Consider the following 24,929-nt stretch of genomic DNA (forward strand, 5'->3'; position numbering starts at 1 on the left):
CGCCTTGTACGTTGCTGTTTGTCTCAGCGGCGCGTCCCTCCCACCGCCTCTGAAGCTGCCCACGGATCGGCGCGCGACGGCGACCTATCTACGACATCCCCGGGGGAAGACGTCATGTTGGGACTGGGCTGCGAGATCCTGTGAGCGGCGTGCGGGGGCGCTTATCTGCGCGGGGTTCAGACCCAGGGAGGTGCAGCTTACGTGCAACAAAATGAAAAAGCGATGGAAGTACGCATTTGTGAGTCACTTTGGCGCTTTCGATATGTGTAAATATGATGTACACGCAAATGATTAGAGGTGAAGACACTACGACCCACACACTGTCCGCCTCGTCATCCCAAGTCAACGAGCACATTCGAGCGACGGACACGTGTCAAAAAGGGGGGGCCCGAGGTTGGAGGTGGAGGGGAGGGTGGCACAGAGGTTTCGCAAATGAAAAAAATAGATTAATACGTACACGTAGAAGGAAATATATGCCATATAGCACGCCATACAATGTAGCAATTTCATATGAGGTATGTGTATTATGTATTTATATTGTGTATTTTGTCTACATCTATCTTGTGTCGAGTCTGCACGCTCATACCGCTCGCCTCCTTCCCTTATGAAACTGTTCAGTTGGGAGAATAGAGGCCGTTTTAGTACAAATTCACCGGAACTACATCCGAAGTTTGCATTGAACTGATAAAGGCAAGACGGTACTAACTTCTAAACTGTTAAACCATTTTGATCCATCTAATGCAAATTTAAACTTTTTTTTTGTTTTTGTTTTTTACAAAACTGTCGACAGGAAAGCAGCATCAGTCACATCTCAAAAAATAGAGTTTAATGTTTGTGTGCTGTATAACAAATTAAATATATTAGTGTTTACAAAACAAGAGGTGAATGACTACTGCATATCCTAATAATGTATCTTTACTCAGACAGTGATGAGAACAAAGCCTACTGAAAACACACCGTTTCATCCCACAGTCCAAAATGCATTTTTCTATTCTACAATACACAAACAAAGATTAAAGAGATCATTGTCCCAAATGACAGAGACAAGCAAGGAACACATGGAGCCTATAAATGATGTTCTGACATGTAGGTCATTGCATGTCCGTATCAGTGATTACCAAATCAGGTCAAAACTCTTATTTCCACCAAACTAGGAAATTGTCTCTGTCGCTCTGAAATCTGACATATGCCTAACAATTTACATACAACCACCAAGTTGGTCACATTTCATTAATGAAAACTCGCACGCACACACACACACGCACACACACGCACACACACACACACACACACACACACTGAGAGAAGAAGCTACCACTGCTGAGGAAAACGGGCTCAGCTATATGATTTTATGCTAGGCCATTATGTATTAAGAATCTCTGTGTAAGAATGCTCACCCAGGATAAGCAAACTGCTGTCCACACAATGACAGTCATTACTGCACATCTAATCCTAGATCAGCATTGTCACTATTACACTTGACCCATGGAATGTTGTTAACTAAGGCAAAACCAGTTGAAACATTGAAACACCTTAATAATATCAAAATGCAGGTAAATTACACAATAATTAAAACTTTAATAATTTACAATTTTAACCTTTTTCCATTAACCATCTTGCAGAGCTGTATCATCCTCTGACAAACCAGGCTTACCGCATATTTAAAAACTATATTTAAAATGGCACTTAAATTAACAAAGATTTTGCATACTTAGGTCTTCAGTTTCTGAAAGGAATCATACAAAAATAAAAGTACAGAAACTTTCTCCACTTTGCCCTTCAAAACACTGAAGTGTAGGATTGGGACGTGAGGATCAATCGGTTGTTCTCACAGAGGTATTCATCAACAACACAAACACAGCTCCTGTGTCACCATGACACCACGTTACAGACCCATATGACTGTGGGAAACCTGATTGGTTGTTCCTACTGCTCGTCACGTGGGAGCCGGACACAACGAAGAACGATACTACAGGCAAAATGAAGGGGGTTAAGCCGATTCACACAGCACAACCTCTAACAGGAAATAAAACGTTTCACCATTGGAAAAAACATGGGAAATGTTAAGTAAGGATGCAAATTTTAAAAACACATTTAGAATAAAACACTAGTGCATATCAGTGACAAACATTTGTACATCATCTGAATCTAAGACTATTCTTACACTACTAAACACACAAATACAGTACTGTACAGTAAACAGCCCAAGGACTGGGACATCTAGACACGTTCACTGGGTTTAGTAACAACAGCTATTCGGTATTGCTCTACTACTAGATACTTGGTATTACGTATTATAACAGATAACTTAAGACGACGGTTCGGATGCAGTGATGCCGCCCTGAAGTTTCAGTCCTAAAAAAAAAAAAATTCTGTTCCTCCATTTTTTTTGATGCCCTCGGAACATTTTGCACATATGGCAACAGTGTGTGCTAACAAGCTGCAAACACCTTGACGATTTGATAAACACTGAAAAAGTAGACACACCTCTCTACAGAATGTTTGTTTCATAGACAAAAAAGATATTTTTTAGGGTGAGGGGCAATAAAATAAACATTAATAATATTTACTATTATAAAGAGTATTTACACAACTATTTGTTAGCTGCGCACACGATGGGAATTTTGACCCTGTTACTGGAGCCGTTTTTAAAAACACCCCTAATAAAATAGTTGGTCATTTGGATTACGATGCTTGTGCTTATATTTCATGACTGCGAGAATTTAATGTGAATTTAATCACATCACTGACAGATGCGTAAGCTGGAAAGGATTTCACTGCTTTCATGTTCATGCAAAACTAACATATTTAAGCATCATACTTCTCCTCTGTGGGTCAACTCAACCATAGCACCAAAGACTTCAAACCAGATCAGATTCAGTTGCTATAGTGACCTCTGATAGAGGACGCATCGAACTAAAGCAGATGAGTTGCTTTACAGTGGAATCCCACCAAAGGGCTCATGGGAATGAATCACAGCGAGCTGCTACCAGCTCCAAGCAACAGCTACCCTTTTTTTCAATGAATCAACAATATTTGACATGTATTCATATATATACACACACACACACACACACACACACACACACCACAAACTGTATTTAAATAACATCATCTGAACATTTTCCACGTGTGAACAAATGTATGTACAAGAAGCGAACGTTGTGGTCCATGTCAATCAGGAAAGAGAGCGAGAGAGCGAGAGAAAATGAGTAAAAAACACAAAAAAACAAAAAAAATGAGTGTGGAAAAGACGGAGAGCAAGAGAGAGAAGCAGTCTGCGTGTACAGTCAGCGACAACACACATTCGGTGAGTCTATCCAGGGTGAAAATAAGGGCTCTGGGTGCTTTGGCAAAACAAAAAAGTTTGAACTAAAGAAAAGATCTATTTTGAGGCAACATTGGTTATTAAGGCTCTACTGTAGTTGTGCTCCTTTTAGTATTCAACTGACAGACGACAAAGTTCATTACGGAATCAAGAGAAGTTGTCGAGTTGTGGTGTGCTATCTGGAGTCTTCGGGTTCTGATTTGATGGTCTTCTTCTCCGACAGGTTGAGGGCACGCAGAGTTGTGTCTGCCCCACCGCCATTTTCTGGAAATGGAGATAAAGTGATAAACATTAGGTAACATTCAAAATATGGCCATTTCTGAAAGTGCATTCTTCTTTGATTAACATGACATACATGTTAGAAACAAAGAAAGGCTTTACAAATAAAGCAATATTTATAACTTAGAACTATAACTTATTTAACTATAAATATGTGTAAGTCATATTTGGCATAGGATATGCATATGTATTATAACATATTTGGAAGATCAAAGACACATCAAAAAGCAAAGGAAATAAAGCAGAAACTGTTATACAGCCCTATATGACTATACATTCATACTGTATGACTAAGTAATCATAAAATGTTGATAGATGACTGTGTGTTTGTGTGAATGAGAGAAAGAAAGAGAGAAAGAGGAGATTGTTGAAGTGACATGCATCATACAACTCGTGGAGGATTTATTTAGGTGAGAGACCAACACACACACACACACACACACACACACACACACACACACACACACACACACACACACACACACACACACACACACAAATACACACCCGTGGCAGCCAAGGCCTTGCTCTCAGCATTAGCCTGATGGTGTCTCTTCAGCTCATTGGCCAGCTGTTTCCCCAATGGCGTCTCTCCGTCGGACATTCCAGCCCTCTGACCTGTCACTCGCAGGTTCAGTGGTCTCTCACCTACACACACAAAATTATTATTAAACTTTCTGTGGTCCAGCATTGCAGCATGATATTACTATTATTACTAGTATTATTGTTCTTGTTGTTATTGTTATTGTTAACATCATTATGTGTTTTTATTATATCTCTGCTGAAGAATTCAACAAATTTAGACAACATCTGAAGCACAAATAAGCCGCCTACCTTTAAGAAACAAAAAGAATGCTTCTTACACACACACTTACAGATGCTACTGATCTCCATTATCCGAGTGCGCCTATTTCTGCTATTACAAACAGCCAACGCAAACAGCACAATGACCTGAGAACAGCCGCCAGATCCCCACGGTAATACAACCACGGTAACCACGTCTCCCTCCCCCGTTTACGCACGTTGCGTTAACCTGTTCTGCCCGAGTTCACAGCTGCCTTCTGAGAGCACACACCAGGGCCACACTGCTCTCTGACTAACGGCTTTCAGCTGATTTTAACACACGGCTCTTTAATTACGGATGGCACCGATTCAGTTCAACCTGCCGAGAGACAAACAAGGCCTGAGGACAAAGCCAAATCTCCCTCACCCTGCCTCTCCTCCACCTCTCTCTCTCTCCCTCTCTCTTTCTATCTCTCCCTCACCCTGCCTCTCCACCACCTCTCTCTCTCTCTTTCTATCTCTCCCTCACCCTGCCTCTCCTCCACCTCTCTCTCTCTCCCTCTCTCTTTCTATCTCTCCCTCACCCTGCCTCTCCTCCACCTCTCTCTCTCTCTTTCTATCTCTCCCTCACCCTGCCTCTCCTCCATCTGTCTGCCCACTACATCTCCCCTCTTTCCTCTCTCGCTCACCCCACCCCTCTCCCTTTCTCTCACTTCCTCCCTAATCTCCTTTTTTTCCCTTTCTTCCCACACTCTCTCTCTCTCTCTCTCTGCCCCCCCCCCCCCCCCCCCCCTTCAGATCCTGGACGCCCACTCACAGTGCATGCTGGGATATGAGGAGGTCGCGTAGCAGAGTTCATGAAGGAGGTATTTATTGGAATGGGGAGGAAGACCGGCCTGTTCACACAGTGGGAAACTCCCTAGACAAGCATCATAAATACAGCACGTTTCATTCAACTTTAACATATTTTGACCACACACAACTTCTGCTTTTTAAATACTAAATGAATATGAAATTATGAAATACACAGCAAAAGAAAGGCAATCGAGTTTTAAGTCTTATTATAAACATCTACTACACATCAGTTTCTCTCTCTTATATATAACAACACACAACAGTCTAAAATATAGTGTGTATGTATACGTATTTTGTATCTTAAGCTATTTTCAGATAAATGTTAGATATGAACCCCTACCACATTCACCTGGCCCTCACCCGAGCTGACCCTGCACAGCTGCCTCGGCCACAAATCAGAGAAGAAGACCCAGACACCGAAGGAGCGAAGGTGAGAGGGGGATGTGTGTGAGAGACGTGGAGGGGAAGAATGATAAACATGGATGGTGAGAATGGCAGGAAGAGTGGTGGAGAAAGACAGAGGGATCTGGAGCAGGTGATGCAAGCTGCTGCATCGTCTTAGCAACAGAACCACCGTCACACCGAGCAACCGTCACTCCGAGCAACCGTCACTCCGACATGCGTCAGGCCCTGGGCAGTACACTGCCTGCGTGCTTCATCTTCTGAGGGGCCAGGCCAGCTGAGTTTAGTGTCCTCTTTTAAGGTCACACAGCATGAATAACGGTTTCCTTCTTCTTTCAAACCTGTTCTTTGGTAGCAGCTGGCCCTATTTTTTTTAGATGCATCATTTGTGACTATTTATATTTTAGTTATTTATTGTGATTTTAGTTATTTATGTATATGTATACAGACACAGATTATAGACAGCTAACTTTCCCCTTATGCAATTTGGGTATTTGTAGTTCAGGAAGTGAAATAAAATCAAATCAGTTCATAGGACTTTTCGGTTTCTGTATGACTTGCTTGATACAGTAACAGAACTTTTTTTCCCCTGTCCTGAAATGCTGCTGTTTTGGACAGCTGTTTTCAAACAACAACAACAACAACAACAACTTCCGCAAAGCCTTAACTTTCCCTCGTTTTTGTAAAAGTTTCAACAGTGATGAAGGTGATGAAGGCAATGCTGGCCCCTGGACATGCGTCTCCTCCTCCTCCAGCAGGGGGCGCTGCGCATGCGCACTCACCGTGCTGATCGGCCGCCTTGTCGCCGCTGCTCGACACGCCGTTGGTGTTCTGTCGGTCTGCGCTGTGCTTGAAGGCCCCGGCCGGCACCCTCCACTCCAGGGTCTGCAGGCGGTCCTGCGTCGCCGCGTCGTGCAGAATCTCCATCTGCTTGGCCAGCAGACGCTCCAGCTGAGCCTGCCAGGCACGCAGAGGACAGCCCGTCAGGAAGAGGACGTCGCATTGTAGTGGACTAGCAACTTCAGGACAGCTGAAGAACGCGTGTCTGAATACTCTGAATAGCGACGGCAACGCAGCTGTCGCAATGTAACAGTGTAAAACAGTCCCAAACACATGCACAGGAAGGGCTTTGTTTTTTTGTTTTTGTTTTTTTGCAAATACTTTTTCTGAGAGTTCCTAATTCATTAAGATGATTCATATTAGCTTTCTGATAACGCATTCAATTTTATATTGATAAGCAACATGGCCGTAAAATCTGAGCAACAAAAGAACGATCCTACTGTGCAAATAGCACGTCTAGGCAGCGACTACAGGTCTGCGCGTAGCTGATAACCCACACGGTGAACATTCAAACTTCACTCCTCACTTACAGTGCACGTTTACAGTGCCTACTGACTGGTTTGTGTTTGTTTTCACCCAGGATCACCAGCTTCTACTTGACTACACGACAAAGCCCTGTGAATTTCAACGTTAGGATCAATGCAGCACCACTGGCTCCCTGGCTGTGAGCACTCGTGCACACGCTTTAGTTTTGTTTGTTTCAGAGAACTTTAGAGAGCTTCAAACTCAGGATCTTCTTCAGAGTGATCATGGGTCGTCACTTCAGTGCTTTCACACCATGGACTGAACAAGCATGGGATAGGAGTGGAACTGGGATGATCTTTGAATTGTCCTGTATACATTACACTGGTTAATGTACATAGATTTATACTAATACAATATACATTTATTTGGATATAATACAAAACAACTTATTTGGAGATTTAAAGACTCTTTAAAGTATTTGGTCCATAAAGACCAAAAACAGGTCCAAAAAACTAAAACAACAGCCACAGTGAAGCCAGAGCCAACACTGCAATCCTTACTTGGAGCTATCTGCAGTTCACCCCAACCCTCCACTCACAGAGCCCTGCCCAAAACCCCTAAGAACATATGAAACTCAGCATGTGTCGGCATGACTCATGTGTGCGACACACACACACACACACACACACACACACACACACACACACACACACACACACACACACACACACACACACACACACACCATGGCCTTGCATCAGTCACCTGGATGTTTCGTGAAACCGTCTCCTCTCCTTTGGATCTGGCCTGGGCCAGCTGCTCTCTGAGTGTCTCCTGACGCATGTGGATGGCTTGCAGCGCCTCCTGCAGGTCAAAGAATCCTTCCTGCTGGACAAGAACAGGCCTCGTTACGCTCATCCACCATTCGGTTTCGTTTCCTAGTAGGCAAGCAGGCGGGCTGTGGGTGCACGGCCCTGCACAGCTGGGGGTTTTCAACTTCCACACACCTGCCACAGCCATCGGCCAATTAACTACCCCCACCCCCCACCCCCACGTTGAATCCAGTGCATCAAGGCGGGAAAGGAACTAAACTCTGTAACACTGTTGGCTGCAATACTGAAAACGTTTAGCGCTTGAGGTTAACACACCAACTCAAACACCAAAAATGAAATCTATGCTGTGAATACCATATTAATCTATTCCAGGACTTCAGTGTGGAAGCTGCCATCAGGGAGAGGCAGGAAAGCAGCTATCAGCAGCAGCTAGCGGAAGCAGCTAGTGAAGCTTTTTCAGCCATTTGGCTTTTTACCAGATCCATGATGTTAGTTAATGACAAAGGGATAAACTTGTTAAACACAGGGACATATTTGTTAGCAATAAAAGGTCACCTCAAGTATTCTAAAAGACACCTTACACAGAGAATTTAAAAGAGGGGTTGTAGGTGTGACCATAAACGCAGTACTGACTGACTGAGGGAGCTTTGTGTGACACCTTCTGTTACTCAATCCAAATTGCTCTGACGCTGAGGTTGAACTTGTCTAGTGTTGACATTCGAGTGTGCTGGGGTTGCCATAGCTGCCGATCACAAAAGACACCCTCTGTGTGTGGGTTGTGTGTGTGTACAGATTACGGGGGTGGGGTTACTGTCTTTAACTCATAACTAGTGTTCTGACGCAGGTTCTCCGGTGCTCAGGAGGCAGGATCGACGTCATCTAGGCACACCTCAGAAGCTCAGTTCTGGCTTTTCCACAGTCAGAAAAAACCGGTGCCATTCTGAGAGGACACTAAATTCATTTGACTCTGAATCAAGAGTATGATGGTTTGTACACGTGTTGCGATGTGAAATATCGCATCATCGTTAAGGCAAATTTTCCTGGGAAAGTTTGTTTCTCTACTGCATTATCATAAAAGTATTCATGTTTTTTATATTACCTAGCTGTGTTTGTCCTTTAGTTGAGAAACACCCTGAATGGGGTTACAGAGACGGCTTCTCACACTTTAAATAGGGATTTTCCCTTTTCTCTGCTGTAACTACATGACAAAACAGATACCCCTCACCCACCTAACAGAGGGGCGTGTGTCTGTGTTGGTGTGCTTGCGTTTGGTACATTCATGTACAGTCAGGTTTGGCCCTTTAAAAAAAACAAACAACAAAAAGAAAAAAACAGTGCTATCTGCGCAAATGCATGGGTGTGGGTGATTCCAAGTGCGCCTACGTAATGATGTCACATCTACCTCAAGACCGTTGGGTAGGCGCGGAACTGAGCTCACTCAGACCCGGCCTGTGCACATGTGTGGGCGCAAGGCCTATTCTCACTGGCGTGGCTGGGCGGGTGGTGTGGGCGGTGCTGAGGCCAGACAGGGACGAAAGGGGGGGGGGGGGGGGGGGGGGGTGTCATTTGAGACACAACACCATCAACTGTAAAAACGCTGTGGAGAAGCAAACATGGAAAACCCATTCCCGTGTGAACTGTGAGCTGCTGAGAATCTTGCGGCATTAAAAATGTACAAACCCGAGGCTGTTTCAAATTCACTGTTTAATTGTAGAGTTCTGAAAGGTGTACGTCTCAGCAGAACTTGTGTGTGACGTCAATCAGATGCAACCAGAGAGACAATCAGGTGCAAAGAAAAAGTGGAAAGTGACGAATCGTTCTAGTAAGGGGAGGACACTGGCCGCTGAATACTGAACACCACTCAATAGCTGAAAACTCGAAAATGAAAGCCTAAAACAATAACATTGCTACAATGAAAGACAACTAGTATGAGACTGCTGTTGTTACACAGGTGAATTCACACCAACTTGTCTACGATTCCTTGAAAGTTGAAGTCGGTGGTTTTGCCAGAGTCAGTTAAGCTCACTGTTTTATAGCTCAATAGCCAACTGAATACAACCGCTCCTTTTAGTGTTCCCAAAGCTACGGATACACATCATGACAGATACGGGAGAAGACAATTCTTGTCCTGGTTTGGATGGTTGTTAGCATTCCACATCATGTTTTTCCCTCAATAACAGAGCTGGGGGAAACCACATAGACTGGACAATTTCTCTGCTAAATATTTTATTGACAACTGCCTGAATACAAGTAGAACTATGCCAAATATGACACGTGTTTTGATTTCTAATCGCTGACCCTGCTTAAAAGGAGAGACTGTCTTCTGGTAACACCCCAGCTGGTGCTGGTACCAGGGTCAAGTTTCCCCACTGGTCATGCCCAAGTACATGTTTAGAGAAAGGTGTGAGGGAAGACTGTCCCGTCCGGACACCCAACCCAGGCCCGCACACGTCTGGGGAGGTGACGGCGGATGCTTCCAGGACATCGGACACTTGGACCGCAGCCGGCCGTGTCACCAGAGAGCCATGAATGGACAGCTGCCATAAACACAAAGGCTCCTTCAACACTGGGGCAGGCAGGGAACTAGCGGTGAGCAGATAATGCGCCGCTTCTCCCTGGAGTTCGTATGGGATGAGGGAGCGTGGCTTTAAGGTGTGAGTAAAGGAGTGGATAACGCTCCCACTCCCATTCATACAAAGATTAACCTTTCCTCCATATCATCACACGCAATCCTAAAGGAGCCACCCCCCCCCCCCCCCCCCACCCCCCACCCAACCCCGATCCATGCGAACCCTTCCCACACAGTTCAGCACACTGACAGGCAGCTATGCAAACAAAAGCCACAGGCCCCACCCAGTGTCAATCCTACTTCCCACGACAGTCTCCTTGCATTTTGTGTGTGGGGTTAGCAGTCTGGGGGCCAGGAGCTCACACTGTACCCCACGTTAGTAAACCAATGCTCCAGCCAAATCGATCTTCCTCAGACTTTCAGTATATAGATGACAGCATAGATAATATTCTAAAATTCAACACTGTTCATTCACTGTTCAAGACCCCTGATGCTAATGAGCAAAAACAGGCAGATAATGAGCCCAACAGGCAGATAATGAACATTTCAGATGAACTCACCTCTGTCTTAATCCTCTTTGGAGAAGGTTCATCTCTGTCGCCACACCGAGACCTGTCAAGAAAACATAAAAATTTTCACCAAGCTCTCCAAAGCAAAGCAGTAAAAGCTCATTTAAATATTTATAACCAAAACTGTAATGAATAATGTATTCCGGGCTGTCATAGACAAACTAGTTAGTGCAAGCACTGTTAGTACAAGCGTTGTTACTACAAGCATCTCTATTGTCCTTAGGTTGTTCACAGTAAATGATTTTAGGTCAGATGCAGCCTGACTCACCAACCAAAGCACAACAATCTTTCAAGAAGGTCATATCAAAATACCTTATCACGCATGATTTGATTTAGGTCATACATACATTCACAGTGTAATTAGATGTCTCTGATAAGAAAGGTGCAGGTGAATTTCTGAGGCATTGAGACACAAACACACACACACACACACACACAAAATGATGCAACACCAAAGTGGAATTTTCCATGCTTTGGTATGACATGCTTGTAGCACAGGAAACACCTGGACAGGGCTTTGGTGATGCCCGTTTTTCTGAGTCGCAGATAAAGCTCAAATGTGTCGCATCTGACAAAGTGCCATACTCACACACCCACACACACCCACACTCACACTCCCACATTCACACTCCTACACATGCAGCCTCGAGCTCTCACACACCCACACTCACTCTCACACACACCACCTCTACACTTTAACCCCTTTATGTCCTCCAACCTTTTTACATTAAATTTTTTTAAGTCTAATTTCTACGTAGCACTAATTCAGCAATTCAGTAGACTCAAGCTATTGCAAACGTGCACAGAAGGAGCAACAGTGTGGATGCACTAGCAGCTCTTTAGAGTGTACGGGTTTGAATTACCTGTGGTTCTAACAACTCTCTCATTAGCTATCTTCATCTCGCTGTACGGGCCTGAACAACAGCACTGATCGGTAAAAGGGAAAGCACGTAACCGAGAACATCAACTCTAGCTATTAAAAACACATCGCCACTCATTTTTGTCACAGAGGCCGAAGAAGTTGTTTGCCGAGATATTCTAGTGTATAGGCACTAGAAATGTATGCTTCAATAACCACAAAAGAAGAACATGACCAACAAGATCAGTGTGTATTAGGGTGACGATATGACACTCTAGACAAATCTCCACTAGTTCACCTTCAAACTACGTGTATATGCACCGGGGTCCTGTGAGGCAGGAATCTCTGTAAAACCTCCTTTCCAAGTGATATTTCCAAGTTATCAGACGTTATTCGGAAATACTTCCCCATGCACACAATGACGGTGGATGCTCTTACTTGCTGGTTCTGTACGTGTACTTGTAGGTGACCTCTCGGGACACCTGTCGGGCAAGTCCAAATAGCTCGTCTCTGCGTGTCAGCAGTGCCACCTCCTTCATACACAGCTGTGCCGCGGCCTCGTTTACCGTCAGCTGGGGACAGACACGTTAGAAACCATTCGTTATCAGGCTATGAACAAGAACAAAACAATACATTACAAAACAACAAATGTGCTTAGGTTTGTACAAAATGAGACACGCCACAGCACAGCCTAGTGTCAATCAGCGTGAAAAACTAGACCCAAATAATGCAGAAGCTAACACGTTCCAGGGGCTACAAAAGCACAAGCACACAAAGTGACGTTTCTTTGTACAACCTCATGCAGCGTGAGATGTTTGCCGTCTTTCCTCTTGGAGTCGAAGCGCCCGTAGATGGCGCTGTACTTGCGGATCTCCTCCTCCCTGTGCGGGTCCTCTTCGCTCATGTCGAAGATGTGGCTGATCATCTTGGCCAGCTTCTTGTTGCCCTTGAGCTGCTCCTTGACCTCGGCGGGGTCGCTCTTGGGCAACGCCTGCGCTATCCGCTCCACGCACTCAGTCACGGACTGCACCGCTGCAGTGTCGAGCGCCTCCAGCGCGTCCCGCGGGGACGAGGGCGAGCCCAGGTCGGCGGGCGACAGGCTGTGCTCGCTCTCCGTGCCGTGGCCGGCCCAGAAGCGCGGTTCGCTGCCGCTCTGCAGCGGCGACACGGTGGCTGACGAGCTGCCGTTTCCCGCCTCGGCCTTGCCCGGGTCCACGCAGGCGGCCGCCACGCATTTGGGCACCTTGACGTGCGTCTCCCCGCGGGCACCGCTCCCGGGCAGCAGCGTGGGGGAGCCCTCGGGCAGCTTGTAGACTGGGATGCTGCAGACGGGTAGCGATGTAAGCGGCTGGTTGAAGAGGGCCGGGTTGGTGACCCAGTCTCGCAGGGCCTTCTGCAGGCGCCTGACGTGCAGCGGTTTGCTGGCCATGCCCACCAGCGCCATGATCTCCAGGAATTCATCCTCGCCAGCCTCGCACAGCTGCTGCACGTCGTCGCCACCCTGCTGGATGAAGGCGTCGTAGTAGCACAGCAGGTTGGCCCTCTGCAGGATACGGTAGAGCTGCAACTCCCCGAGGGTTCTGGGTAAAGTCGCCGCCATACCTGAGGGAGGAGACCATGGGATGAGAAGGAGAGGGAGACGAAAACAAGATGAGGAGTAATGTGTAGGAGGGAAGAAAGGGACAGAAAAGAGAGAGAGAGAGAGAGAGAGAGAGAGAGAGAGAGAGGAGACAGGACGCCGCAGCGGGGGATGACAGAAATATGTGGCCGTACCCGCGAGAGGCAACTATAAGAGCGTGCCTGTCAGGCTCCTGGGCTGTTGGGAGACTCACATACCACACTCCACCTCTGCAGGCCGTGTAGGCGGTCTGGCCCTCACAGCAGCACAGGCTGCGTTTGTTCCCACTTGCTGGGATCCTGACTGCGCGACCATCCCTGGCCCGGTAGAGCCTGGCCTGTCGCTGATGGGACCGGGGTGGGGCTCGGAGCGTGGGGCTCGGAGCGTGGAGATCACGGCGGCATGGGAGGGCAACGACAGGTAAGGACAGTTCAGGTTAGTTCCTCACCCATGGGAAAGGCCTTGTAGGGTAATGGAGTCTCTCCTTACAGAGTCAGCCTTAAAGCATACACCTCACGTTAAAGTTTGCCAGATTCTGACTTGAAACTGAATCATGCTGCAACCACAGACAATGTGTCCAGTGGTATTAGACAATTCCATGAATCATGCTACTTCGGGACGCGACAGAGCAACACTGCCTTGGAGATTATCATCAGAACATTTGACTGCGTTCTCCACTAGACTGTGGCGAGATATGTAATAGAACAGTGACTGGCCCGAGCCACAGCTACTCATCATGTTTTAGAAGCAAACAAAAAAGGTACAAAGATTCACTGCTTCTTTGTCATAAGCTTGTGCTGAGATGGACAATCTTAGGTCATCTGGTTCACAGTTTATTTATAGTTCATTTCATAGATAAAGACACCAAGTTTCATGTGCAAAGAAGCCCCATATAAACAATATGTTTACAAGCCCATAATGAAATACTGTTGTGGGAAATAATGCAGAGACATGCCTGATGTACCCATAACCAATGACGGACATTAACACTGTCTGCACAATTTTTGTCCTCCTTCACTTTCAAAACCTACACCCTCCACTAGTGTATGTGGATCCACTATCTCAGTCTATGTCTGTCTGCCCCTCTCATGGAGGAAAAGCAATATTTATTACCCAGCTACAAAAGAAAAAAAACCTCACCAGGTGTCCTCCAGATACAACACATTGTCTTACTAAAAACGCTTGCTGGATATACCACATTTGAAATTATTTGAAATCTCCAGCATCCTGGTGTAACTGGACATCGGTCTTAACCAACGTGAAACAGAAGGAAAGAGTGGTCATTTTGTCTCTTTATGAGCAAGTTGCAATGACAACACACACACAGACAGACGCAGGCCCCGCCGTTAATGCAGCTCAGAGACTAGTAAGAATGCCCTGGGAGCGTATAGCACTCCTACTTCACTAACAGGGCGAAGGCCACGGCACTGAGAGCTGGGCAGCCTTGTTGAAACCAATTCAGCCTGAACATGGATGGCCACTCCAGGCGTGGAGCGCTCACACTCTTCCCTTCTCTTCCTGTAGTGTGAGCACTCCGCGAAATGTGAGCGCACTCTCAGCATGCGTTCCCGGTGCCCCTTGGCAGACTCTCATCAGTCGGAATAAATAACGTCTCTCCACTGAGAAATGACAGTAAAAGAAGATCTTCTTCTTCTGCTCTGGGCAACCTTTACGCAGTCTGGCTCTAAGCACTGCACGGGTCTGCTGGTTGGATCAAACGTCTGCTCACCAGCAGAGGAGAAGATGGAGCCGTCCTGCACACTGAGGAACAGCAACACGTTTTTCTACCAGCACTGAGGTGTCTACAGGATGACGCTGCTGAGGAAAGGTTGCTTGGCTCCAAGAACGATACTAAAACACAATGGTGCTTAACACTGCAACGGCGTACACAAAACACACTATTTACCTGTGTGATTTGCGAAATACAATAAGTCCATGTGAGGGAGCAACAAGTTCAAATGAATGACACACTGTCCTTGTAGTTTGATTAGCACCATTTGATGAGTACTGGCACGATGTCGTCATCTCTCAGAAAAAACATCAACTACACCAGGAAAACTATACACTTAAGAAATGACTCAGGTCTACACAGAGGTCAGTGAGAACCCAACAAACATTCGGTGGACAACAGAAGCATTAAGATCTTTACACTAAATGTAAAGTTTATATCTGTTGTCTTTTAAATACTGCAAAAATACTGTAGGGTAATAAAACGGAAAAGTTAAGGTAGGAAGAGGGGCCTGTGTTCAGATACTGTACGTGTCGCACATGCATGATCAGTGAGAGTGGGACAAGGGCATATCCAACCCAGTCTCAACACTATTCAACTCAGACCACATGACTTAGAAAACGCAAGTCACAAATTCCCTATTACATCATGCCAAAACATTGTTTATAGAATATTTCACCTACAGATCACCTGTCCCAAAACTGAATGAGTGCTTACTTATGGGAATTGTTATTATTCATCTCTGGTAGAAACACCAACAAACACAAAGTCTCAGCATGCACTCACGTCAGCTCCATCCTATTCCTCGTCATAATAATAATCATCATCATCATTACTACTACTACTATTATTATTATTATTATTAGAATAACCTTCCCCCGTGCACTTGCGTTTGGACACAAACCTATGAAGTGATATTCAATTCTTCTATTTTAAATGCTTTGTTTCTATTACACAAGCATTACGGAAACTAGAATTTGAAAGAGAGGTCGTACGCTGGAGAAGCTTGCTTTACACAGCTGTCGAATGACGCCCATCGCGTGTTACAGCCGTTTCTCCCACACGCCCCGGAACACTGTCCGGTCCCTGCTGCCTTACCGCCGGCGCAGGTACACACTCCACTCAGGTACCCAGCATTTACAGTAGGGCTACCGACACGGGGACCACAAAGTTGCAGTAAAATATGCGGACATAATCGCAGACCCTGCATGAAAGTGTGAAAGATGTTGTAGACTGTCTGAAATACAACATACCTCTGGCTTCTTTGTCTCTTCCCAGAGATGTCTCGTGCTCACAACGGTGCTGCTTTTTCACGATTCTGATGAAAAGTTGAAAATAATTGTCCGGTCAATATCGCGAAGTCTCGCCTGACATCTAGCCGACAGGGGAGAGCGTGTTTACGTGCGCAAGCCTGCCAGACAAACCCGAGACTGTTACCGGCATGTAGTTCCGCTCTTTGTTAATGAATCGCCTCTCACACTCTATAGTTAAAAGAGGGAGCTCAGATGTATACAAAAGCGGCACACACAAACTATTTGGTTTCCGCTTACTCCCCTACTGCCAGAATTGGGATATTCCGCGCTTGCTACATCGCTCTCTCACTCCCACGCGCCTGCGTGACGCAGATCCTCGCGTGGGCGGCTGTGGGGCGTGGGAGGCTGCTGCATGGAATACCAACCATCACATCACACCAGCGGCCACAGCTAGCGGGGAGGCGAGCTCGTGCGTGCCGCCTCACTCACACACACACACACGGACATTTATGCTCGTTGACCTTGCTGAAAATACACCCATCTAAATTAGTTACAGCATTACATAGACGTGTGTTTGGCGGGCTCAGCACGCCCACGCTCGTGCTATTCTTGCCCCCTCCTCCTCCGCTGCAAATTCACCTGCAGCCTACGGGCTGTCACAACTTTCACGCCTTACATTAACGCTACTTTTCTTAGAGAATAACTTCATTTGGACTGTTTTTTTTTTCCACGGCCGCTAGCAATTAGACTACGTCTGTTTTTGAATTTTTAATTCAACGCAATTCAGTTCACTGCATGATAATTTTACATTTTTTTAAATACAAAACATAAAAGAAAACTCTGAATATTCTTCCATTGCAGGTTGACACAAGTTCCCAAGGTAGTATTTAGTGTGAAGATAAGAGCTATTAAAACACAACCACATCTGGCATACTAGGCTCGTTTTGAACTCGTACAGATGTGCATGCTTGTGTTGAGTGTGGTCTTATAATGTGACCTTTCAGCATACACCCAGTGGGACCCAGAGCCTAAAACGGGGTTTGTTTCTGTGAATATTTTATTGTAACAATGAGTCAATGAAAACAAACCTCTCCCCTCTGCACATTTACTGTGCTCTCTCCCTGCAGTGTGCTGCTGAGACACTGTGTGCTGTTGTGCCCCCTCTCAGCAAGTGAGGAGACATGCTTGGGGTCCACAGGAACGAGTTAGCAGAGTGGGAGATAGGAGGGGCTGGGCTCCCGCACACAACACACACTCCTCTTCCAGGATATTTGCACTCCCACGCACAGTGATTCAGCTGCCACTGAGTCTCCATGTGCACACACACAGACAGACACACACACACACACACACACACACACCCATGCACACACTTGCAGACACACACACACACTCAAATCACGAATACCACATGTACACATACATATAAGTAACAATACATAAACACTAATGCAGACACACTGACAGACACACACACTCACACACACACGTAAATATGCAAATACACAAACAAATACACACACCCATGCACACATATACACACAAACACACCTACTCACAAAGCCACTGGATTAGACTACATTGTTGTGCCCAAGAGATTGAACCTACTCCACAATATACTATGGATATTTAGATTCTTAATACATTTATAGTGCAAAAGTAATATTTACACTCTGACCAGACTTCCTGTTTTCTACTTTTTATACACAATTCAAGTTACAGATATAAATAGCTAAATCTGACCTTAATGACCTCTGCAAATCCACAGAATAGGTTGGTCGTAATCACTGGGGATCAAAGAGACACAACACACAGATCATTTAGAACACACACAGTTAGAAATGCCATGAGCAGATAAGAGAGAGATGGAGAGGGAGAAGGGAAGAGACAAGCAGCAGTACAGTAAAAAATAAATAAAGAGAAGAGCTCAGAATCTTCCTCAATATCAGATGCTATTTATAGGAAGTAGGGCAGCACCAGCCCAAAGAGCGCTCTGTGAACGCTTCGTTTCGCACATCCCTGTGAAACCGAGAGAAACTGGAATGATTTCAGGGGATGATGAAGCAACAAAAGGGTTCCAAACGCAAATCAACGATGCCAGGAGAGAATAAGCAAAACAAAACCAGCGCACTCCTAGTTGGGCTTCAGGCGTTCCTCCATTTGCGTGATTGCAACAGTAGTCATTCAGTTTTTTAACCAAAATAACAGTGAAAACAGTAAATGCAATATTAATTTCAGCTCCTGACCACATGTGGAGTGAATTGAAGTCTCTCATGACATGCTTTACTGTTTCATGTGGCAAGTGCAATCAAACATACGGAAGAAAAGAAAAAAAGGATATGAGGTCTCAATTGTTGTCAGAGTAAACCTTGATTATTTTCTTTGAAACATTTCAGAAATGTGATATTTTAGCTTAAATCGCCTTCAAAATATGTTCTCCTTCACCAAGAACCAAAGTAAAGTATTGATTAGAGTGAAGTCATTCATGTTATCTTCACTCACATGGATTATGTCAAATTAATGTTTGAAAGTGTCATGAGAGAATCACGTGCTATGTGTTACTTTTGTTACTGCAGTTAACACAAAATCAAGTAATGACAACCCCAATGAGTCAACATGATCATTTTCCGTAAAGTCAATTGTTAGGCTTTGTGGCACCCCACATTTACATATGAGGTGTGGTGTTCATACAACATGCATTCAAATGATGTGTCATGTGTCAGTAGATAAAAAGGAAACCCTGGGTATCACATTTACAGGCAGGTGCTCTCATCCTAATCAATATTAAAGTTATTGTGCCTCCTGGGAATCAAACCCACAACCTAGAAGCTCCTAGCTGTTCACTCCACCTGCTCTACCAACTAAACCAAGTTCACAGAATATGGTTCATGTTAGCTAATGTCCTTATACATATGTTTTTGCACTGGATGTTCATGCCTGTTGTCAGGTTGTATAGTGCTTTGCTACGTACATCATTTGAATAAACTCAGATTGGGGGATTTTGGTGTGTGAAGATACTGTGCTCAGAGATAACTGGTGAAGGTGACTCATGAGTACAAGCCCAGTCACACCTCTGTAAAGAAAGATGTCACTGACGTCTAAAACTATGTCAAATTTGAGAGACACCAGAGTACATTCGGGTGGCTGTGTTGATGGTGTCTGCTCTTGTGTGTGGGAAATCTAAAGGTTTGTGTTTGCTTTTCTCTTAAGGGTTTAGGCTAAAATGACACAGTCTTCTTCCTTCCACTGTGCTTTACACACAATCATAATCCAATTTTATTCAGCGTGCCACCGTTTCTATGAAGGCAACCAGTAGTGAATTCATACACATGAGTTCATCCATTTTTCTGCCAATTTGAATAAAGATTTGCACATTTAAAGGTGATGTATGTTTTCTTGTTTTCACATGATAGATTTTTCCTGTGTGATTTAAGCTCATCACTCATAATGCGGTGATTTTGCACAGTTCTTAACATCGATTTACTGCTGATGGCTCAGCGCTGGGTGCATGTGCCATTTTCACAATTTAAAAACGAAAGAAATTGATACTGTAAAACAATGCATCTCAGACCTGGTTGTAGGAGATGGTAATTTCTATACTGGTCTACTTGGACTGGCAAGATAATCCACAAAATGAATACATGTTGTTAATGCATTTTATTATGCATTTATTTTCTATGGTCTGCTTCACCACATTACTTTCCAATAAGTAAATGTGGTGTTTACCTATTTGCTTTTACATTTTTAAATGCTCTTATTATTAATTGTCATTACAAAAGAAGGAAATAAGTCTCTTGCATAGATGGGTTTAGCAGCTATCAACATTATTGCTATTAAGAATGCGTGAAGCTTTGCTTTATTGCCTTAAGAGTCTTTCTCACATTTTAATGACAGTGTTATCTAATGACTTAATAACAGAAGTCTCACAAGGATGATAATAAGCAGCACTCGTACACTCATACTGGATAAACTACATGGACCCTTAAGAAATGTCAGTCACGAAATGTGTTAATATTTGCTCTCCCACTTTTCCTCTGGGTAACTTTTAAATCATTTTTAATTAAGTGCATCTGCTATATTATTTCAGAGGGTCCACCTGTTCAGCTGTGTTCGAATCACTGCAAAGCAGACTCCAGCACTCTTAAGCAGTATTTCACATTGTCTTGGATATAAACGCAACTAGCTCAAGCAAAACAGAGCTGATGGCAGCTTCCTGTGTCAGTGGAGCTCATTGCTCAAGCTCCCTGGAGAACGGGAGGTGGGTGTAGGCTCCTGGTTGCTCCTGCGTCTGGGGGCATAGGGAGGTGGGTGGTCGGGGGAGGAGCTCACTAATCTCCACATTTGAAATGCAAATACACCTGTACTGATGTGCAAATGGGCCTGGGCTTCTGTAGCTCACCATGTAGAGAAACAGTGTCTCCTAACTCATGAAGGGAGGAATGTTAAACAGAATTCACACGCCAAGCGAAGCAGCCGTCACTCTTAAAAGTGCATATGTGATCAAAGTTGTTCAATTACAATGGATTCAAATAGGCAAAGTAGAGTCATCTAGAAAAGGCTCTGTGAAGGTTCTCATAAGTACAAATCTGACTTTCAACATGTTTTAGATCATAAAGACAGAGTTGTCTTGTGCACTGTGTCTGCACTTTATGATGGGTCTCCGGGTACTCTGAGGTTTAATCAGTTCTTCGGTCAGCATGTTCTCCTGTCAGAGAGTAATGACCGTGGTTCCTGCGGAGCAGAACAGGTAGCCCACTCACTGTTAACACCCACTCCTACCGCCTCATTTCCCTTGAGCTCTGGGTTGACCTCATTCTGACCTCTCCTTCCCTCTTCTTCCTGTCTCTTCCCTGTTCTCTCTGTGTCTCTGGCACTCTCTCTGTCTGTCGATCTTGCTTTCGTACATTTTCCCATATTCCCAGTTTCATTCACTCTACACTTTTGCCCCTTCCTCTCGCCTCTCTATTTTGCTTGACTCTCTTTTTCTTTCTCTGTCTCTCTCCAAGCCAAACTGGGTGTGCCTGGCACACACACACACACACACACACACACACACACACACACACACACACACACACAGCTCACTCTCACAGGAGACTGCTGAGGACAGGCGATCTATTTCTCATCCCGTCTGAGTCTCAGTCTCGGTGAAGCTGCTACCCAAATCATTCAGTCAGTGCCTCCTCTGACTCTCTACATAAGAGCTAATAAGCATGTAGAACACATCAGCGTTTCCATTCATATTTTTTTTAGCGCAGAACTTGTCTTGCTTTTGTCATTTATTTTACCACAAGGGAATAAGTGATTGTGAATTCTCAGTGCACCCATGCTAGCCAATTAATGTTTAAGGCTGGAGAAGTGGCATGGAGCTACTAATAAAATAATTCATGTCTTTTAATTCATGAGAGAAGAGAGACCTCACCTCCTCATTCCGCCACTGTCCAGACTTACAGTTGCCAAAGCTTGACTCAAACCAACGCTGCAACAAGCAGCGCAAATCGAGAGCATTACACAGCAGACAGCACATGAGCGGTCGGCTCCACCTGAAAGCTGATGAACCCAAATCGATCCCCAGAAGGGCTGTGATGCAGACATGCTACTGCTTGCGTGACGGTGCTCTCCGCGAGCGCCGGTAACCGTGGCCAGATCCTCCCAGCCACTGCAGCGAGGGTATTTCGGGCCCGGGGAAGGCGCACACTTCAGCTCTCCTAATTACAGCAGTGGCTAAGCCACAAACAAGGCCTTGGTCTGAGCCTGACAGCCCCCCCCCACTCCCCCGCCCCGCTCCCCCCACGGCTGCGGAACTGAAGACGCCCACGCTGCTCCGCGCCCATCTGACACAGCTGCCAAAGATGGAGCGCTATTCAGCAGCCAAGCCCTCCCCCTCCCCACCACTACGCCCCCGCACACTCTCACTCGCACACACACACGCATGCACATACACACACACGCACATATACACACACGCACATATACACACATGCACACACACACACACACAGCGCTGTGCTCTGCTCCCCGCAGGGTGCGGGTGTGTGTGATTGAGTGAGTGAGTGTGGGAGAGAAAAAAGAGTGAGAGAGAGAAAGAGAAAGAAGAGCAGAGATACACAGAGAGAAAGCAAGAGAGAGAGAAAGTGAGAGAGAAGAGAGTGAGACAGAAATGAATGTTGGTGAGAATAAGCAAAACCGAGGAAGCACAATAAATGTGTGTTAGAGGCTGAGAGAAAGAATTAGGGGAAAAGAGTTTTAAAAGAGTTTGTGTTAGAAATCCTGCGTATGTGTTAGAAATCCTGTGTATTACATAGAAGACAAAGGAGAAAAAAGGGCCAACCTATAAAGGGATTAGAGACATTTACGCAGGCAGTGTAACAGTGTGCTCAGTGGTAGCTACGTGTGGAAATTTGTGCGTGTGGATTCACAGGACGTGGGCGTATGTGTCTTTGTGTATCTACGCATGAGTGTGTGTGTGTGGGCAGGTATTTACGCGTTAGTGTTTTTTCTGTGTAAGAGTGTTCAGGAGTATGTGGGCGGGTGAGCTGCTCACATCTGTGTTTTTGTGTTCATTAAAGTGTGTGAACATATCTGCAAGAGCTTTTGTGTGTGACGCAAGCACACGCAAGTATGGGCTGGGTTTTTGTGCCCGGGTGTGTTTTGGGTGTGTGTGTGTGTGTATATATGTATATATAAATATAAATATAAATATATATATATATATATATATATATATATATATATATATATATATATATATATATATATATATATATATATATATATATATAAAGTGTGTGCTCATGCGCAGGCTGAGTTCTTTCGCCTGCATGTGTTTTGGGTGTGTGTGTGGGTGTGTGTGTAGAGAGGAGGGGTATATGGCATCTAAAGATAGGGGCTATGATTTGGCCATGTCATTCCTAGCTTTCCCAGCTATCTTTCCCATGCCTTTGGTGCAGAGGTCAGAGGTCAGTCCAGGCATTGCTGACCTCAACTTTCCACTGATTTTACTGAACATGAATATGTGACAAAATACTGAAACCACAAGCTTCTTGATTCTTTCTCCATTCAGGAAAAAAGTATTCAGTATGATTAGTATCATGATTTAAGTTACTGTAATAGTTAAAGGTGACTGTTGCGTAATGGATAAGCTGGTCTTTTTGATTTTTGGGGACTTTTGAAGGACATGTCCACAAAATGAATACTTTAAAGTGTAAACAGGACAGACTTCCTGTACTTGAGTGTAAATGTTTATCGTGTGTGTGTGTGTGTGTGTGTGTGTGTGTGTGTGTGTGTGTGTGTGTGTGTGTGTGTGTGTGTGTGTGTGTGTGTAAAGGGAACTGGTTTAGGGGTGTTTTAAAAACCCAAGGCTAGTGTGGGAGGTAGAGTAGAGAGACGTGACCCCAGCTCACCACACACACACACACACACACACACACACACACACACACACACACACACACACACACACACACACACACACACACACACACAACTGCAAATGAATGTACTACAGTTTAAAAAGAGTTAAGAAGTTAAAAGCACTGGTGTCTTCCAGCATGCTTCAATTCACTTACAGTACACACTGCAGAAAAACCGAGCCCATTTTAAACAGTTTTTTTCTAAACATCTACAGCACAGCTTCAGTACTTGAGAAAGCTTGAGTTTTCAATGATCCAAGCTTCAAGTATGACATATTGGAGACAAAATATTGAAATGGCACAAAACCAAAGAGAAAACAGCCAGTATGCTGACCTAATCTGCTCTTGTATCCTCTAGCTACTACAGATAGTAAATATGGGAGAGTCGCTCTGTCAGACTGATGGTCAGACTTTCCACATTTAGATAAAGAATTACTCAAAAATACAAACAGGGGCACCATCCTGTTTAAGATATCTAAGCCTTCACAATAAATAAAACCTAGATGATTGTCTTTTCATCATTTGCTTACACATAATGGCAAGGTTTTATTTTTAATTGGGGCTCTAACATCAAAAGATAGTTTCAAGTGTAAATGCAAGCCAAAGGACCAGTGTTTGATCACTGCAGACTGAACAGAGAGCAAAAAACAAAAAAACCAACTCCTGTGTTAAAAAAAAGTAAACATAAAACATAGAGCCATAACAGCATAAACAAAAGATTACAAAGGAGCTGAATGTAATGCAGTCAAATCCACGAGAGTGAGGTTAACAGTAAGCAGCATATAGCAAATATGTCAAGCACATAGTATGTCTAGCATAATGATGGCTCATTACTGTTTACAGCCAGTGCATAATAATTGTTAGTGAATGAGTTCTTTGGAACTCTCATACCTCTTGTCTGAGTCTGGAGAGGAGAACAATAGATTCATAACTATAGATTTAAGGTTATTAAGCTTGAAATGGTCATGATTCTGGTGAAGCTTTTCAGTCAGTAATGCTTTTGCTCATCTTGCTGGTATAACATTTGACTCACTAATCAGGGCCTGGAGTCAGACCTAGTCAAGATCTTCTTGAAATGAAAAGAGAAAGAAAAAAATCAGAAGAAGAAACGATATACTTCACCGACTGGCATCTG

At 44.6% G+C, this 24,929-nt stretch overlaps 1 protein-coding gene across 2 annotated transcripts; it reads right to left on the bottom strand.

The window, feature by feature from the left end:
- Nucleotides 1-897: 897 nt before the first annotated feature.
- On the bottom strand, nt 898-16,831 carry nab1b (NGFI-A binding protein 1b (EGR1 binding protein 1)). Of its 2 annotated transcripts, none has more exons than XM_077002379.1 (8): nt 16,383-16,831; nt 12,579-13,384; nt 12,221-12,354; nt 10,915-10,966; nt 7,718-7,840; nt 6,430-6,604; nt 4,115-4,255; nt 898-3,592 (listed from the first exon to the last, which is right to left on the bottom strand). In XM_077002379.1, exons 2-8 carry the CDS (start codon nt 13,380-13,382, stop codon nt 3,504-3,506), a joined length of 1,518 nt encoding a protein of 505 aa, XP_076858494.1. In that variant the 5' UTR covers nt 13,383-13,384; nt 16,383-16,831; the 3' UTR covers nt 898-3,503. The 2 variants fall into 2 exon arrangements, with proteins under 2 accessions (XP_076858494.1, XP_076858496.1); XM_077002381.1 differs by having other exon boundaries at nt 7,718-7,837; nt 16,383-16,829.
- Nucleotides 16,832-24,929: the final 8,098 nt, after the last annotated feature.

The sequence above is a fragment of the Brachyhypopomus gauderio genome, chromosome 4 (genome assembly GCF_052324685.1).
Source record: "Brachyhypopomus gauderio isolate BG-103 chromosome 4, BGAUD_0.2, whole genome shotgun sequence".
In the NCBI taxonomy this organism is placed as follows: domain Eukaryota; kingdom Metazoa; phylum Chordata; class Actinopteri; order Gymnotiformes; family Hypopomidae; genus Brachyhypopomus; species Brachyhypopomus gauderio.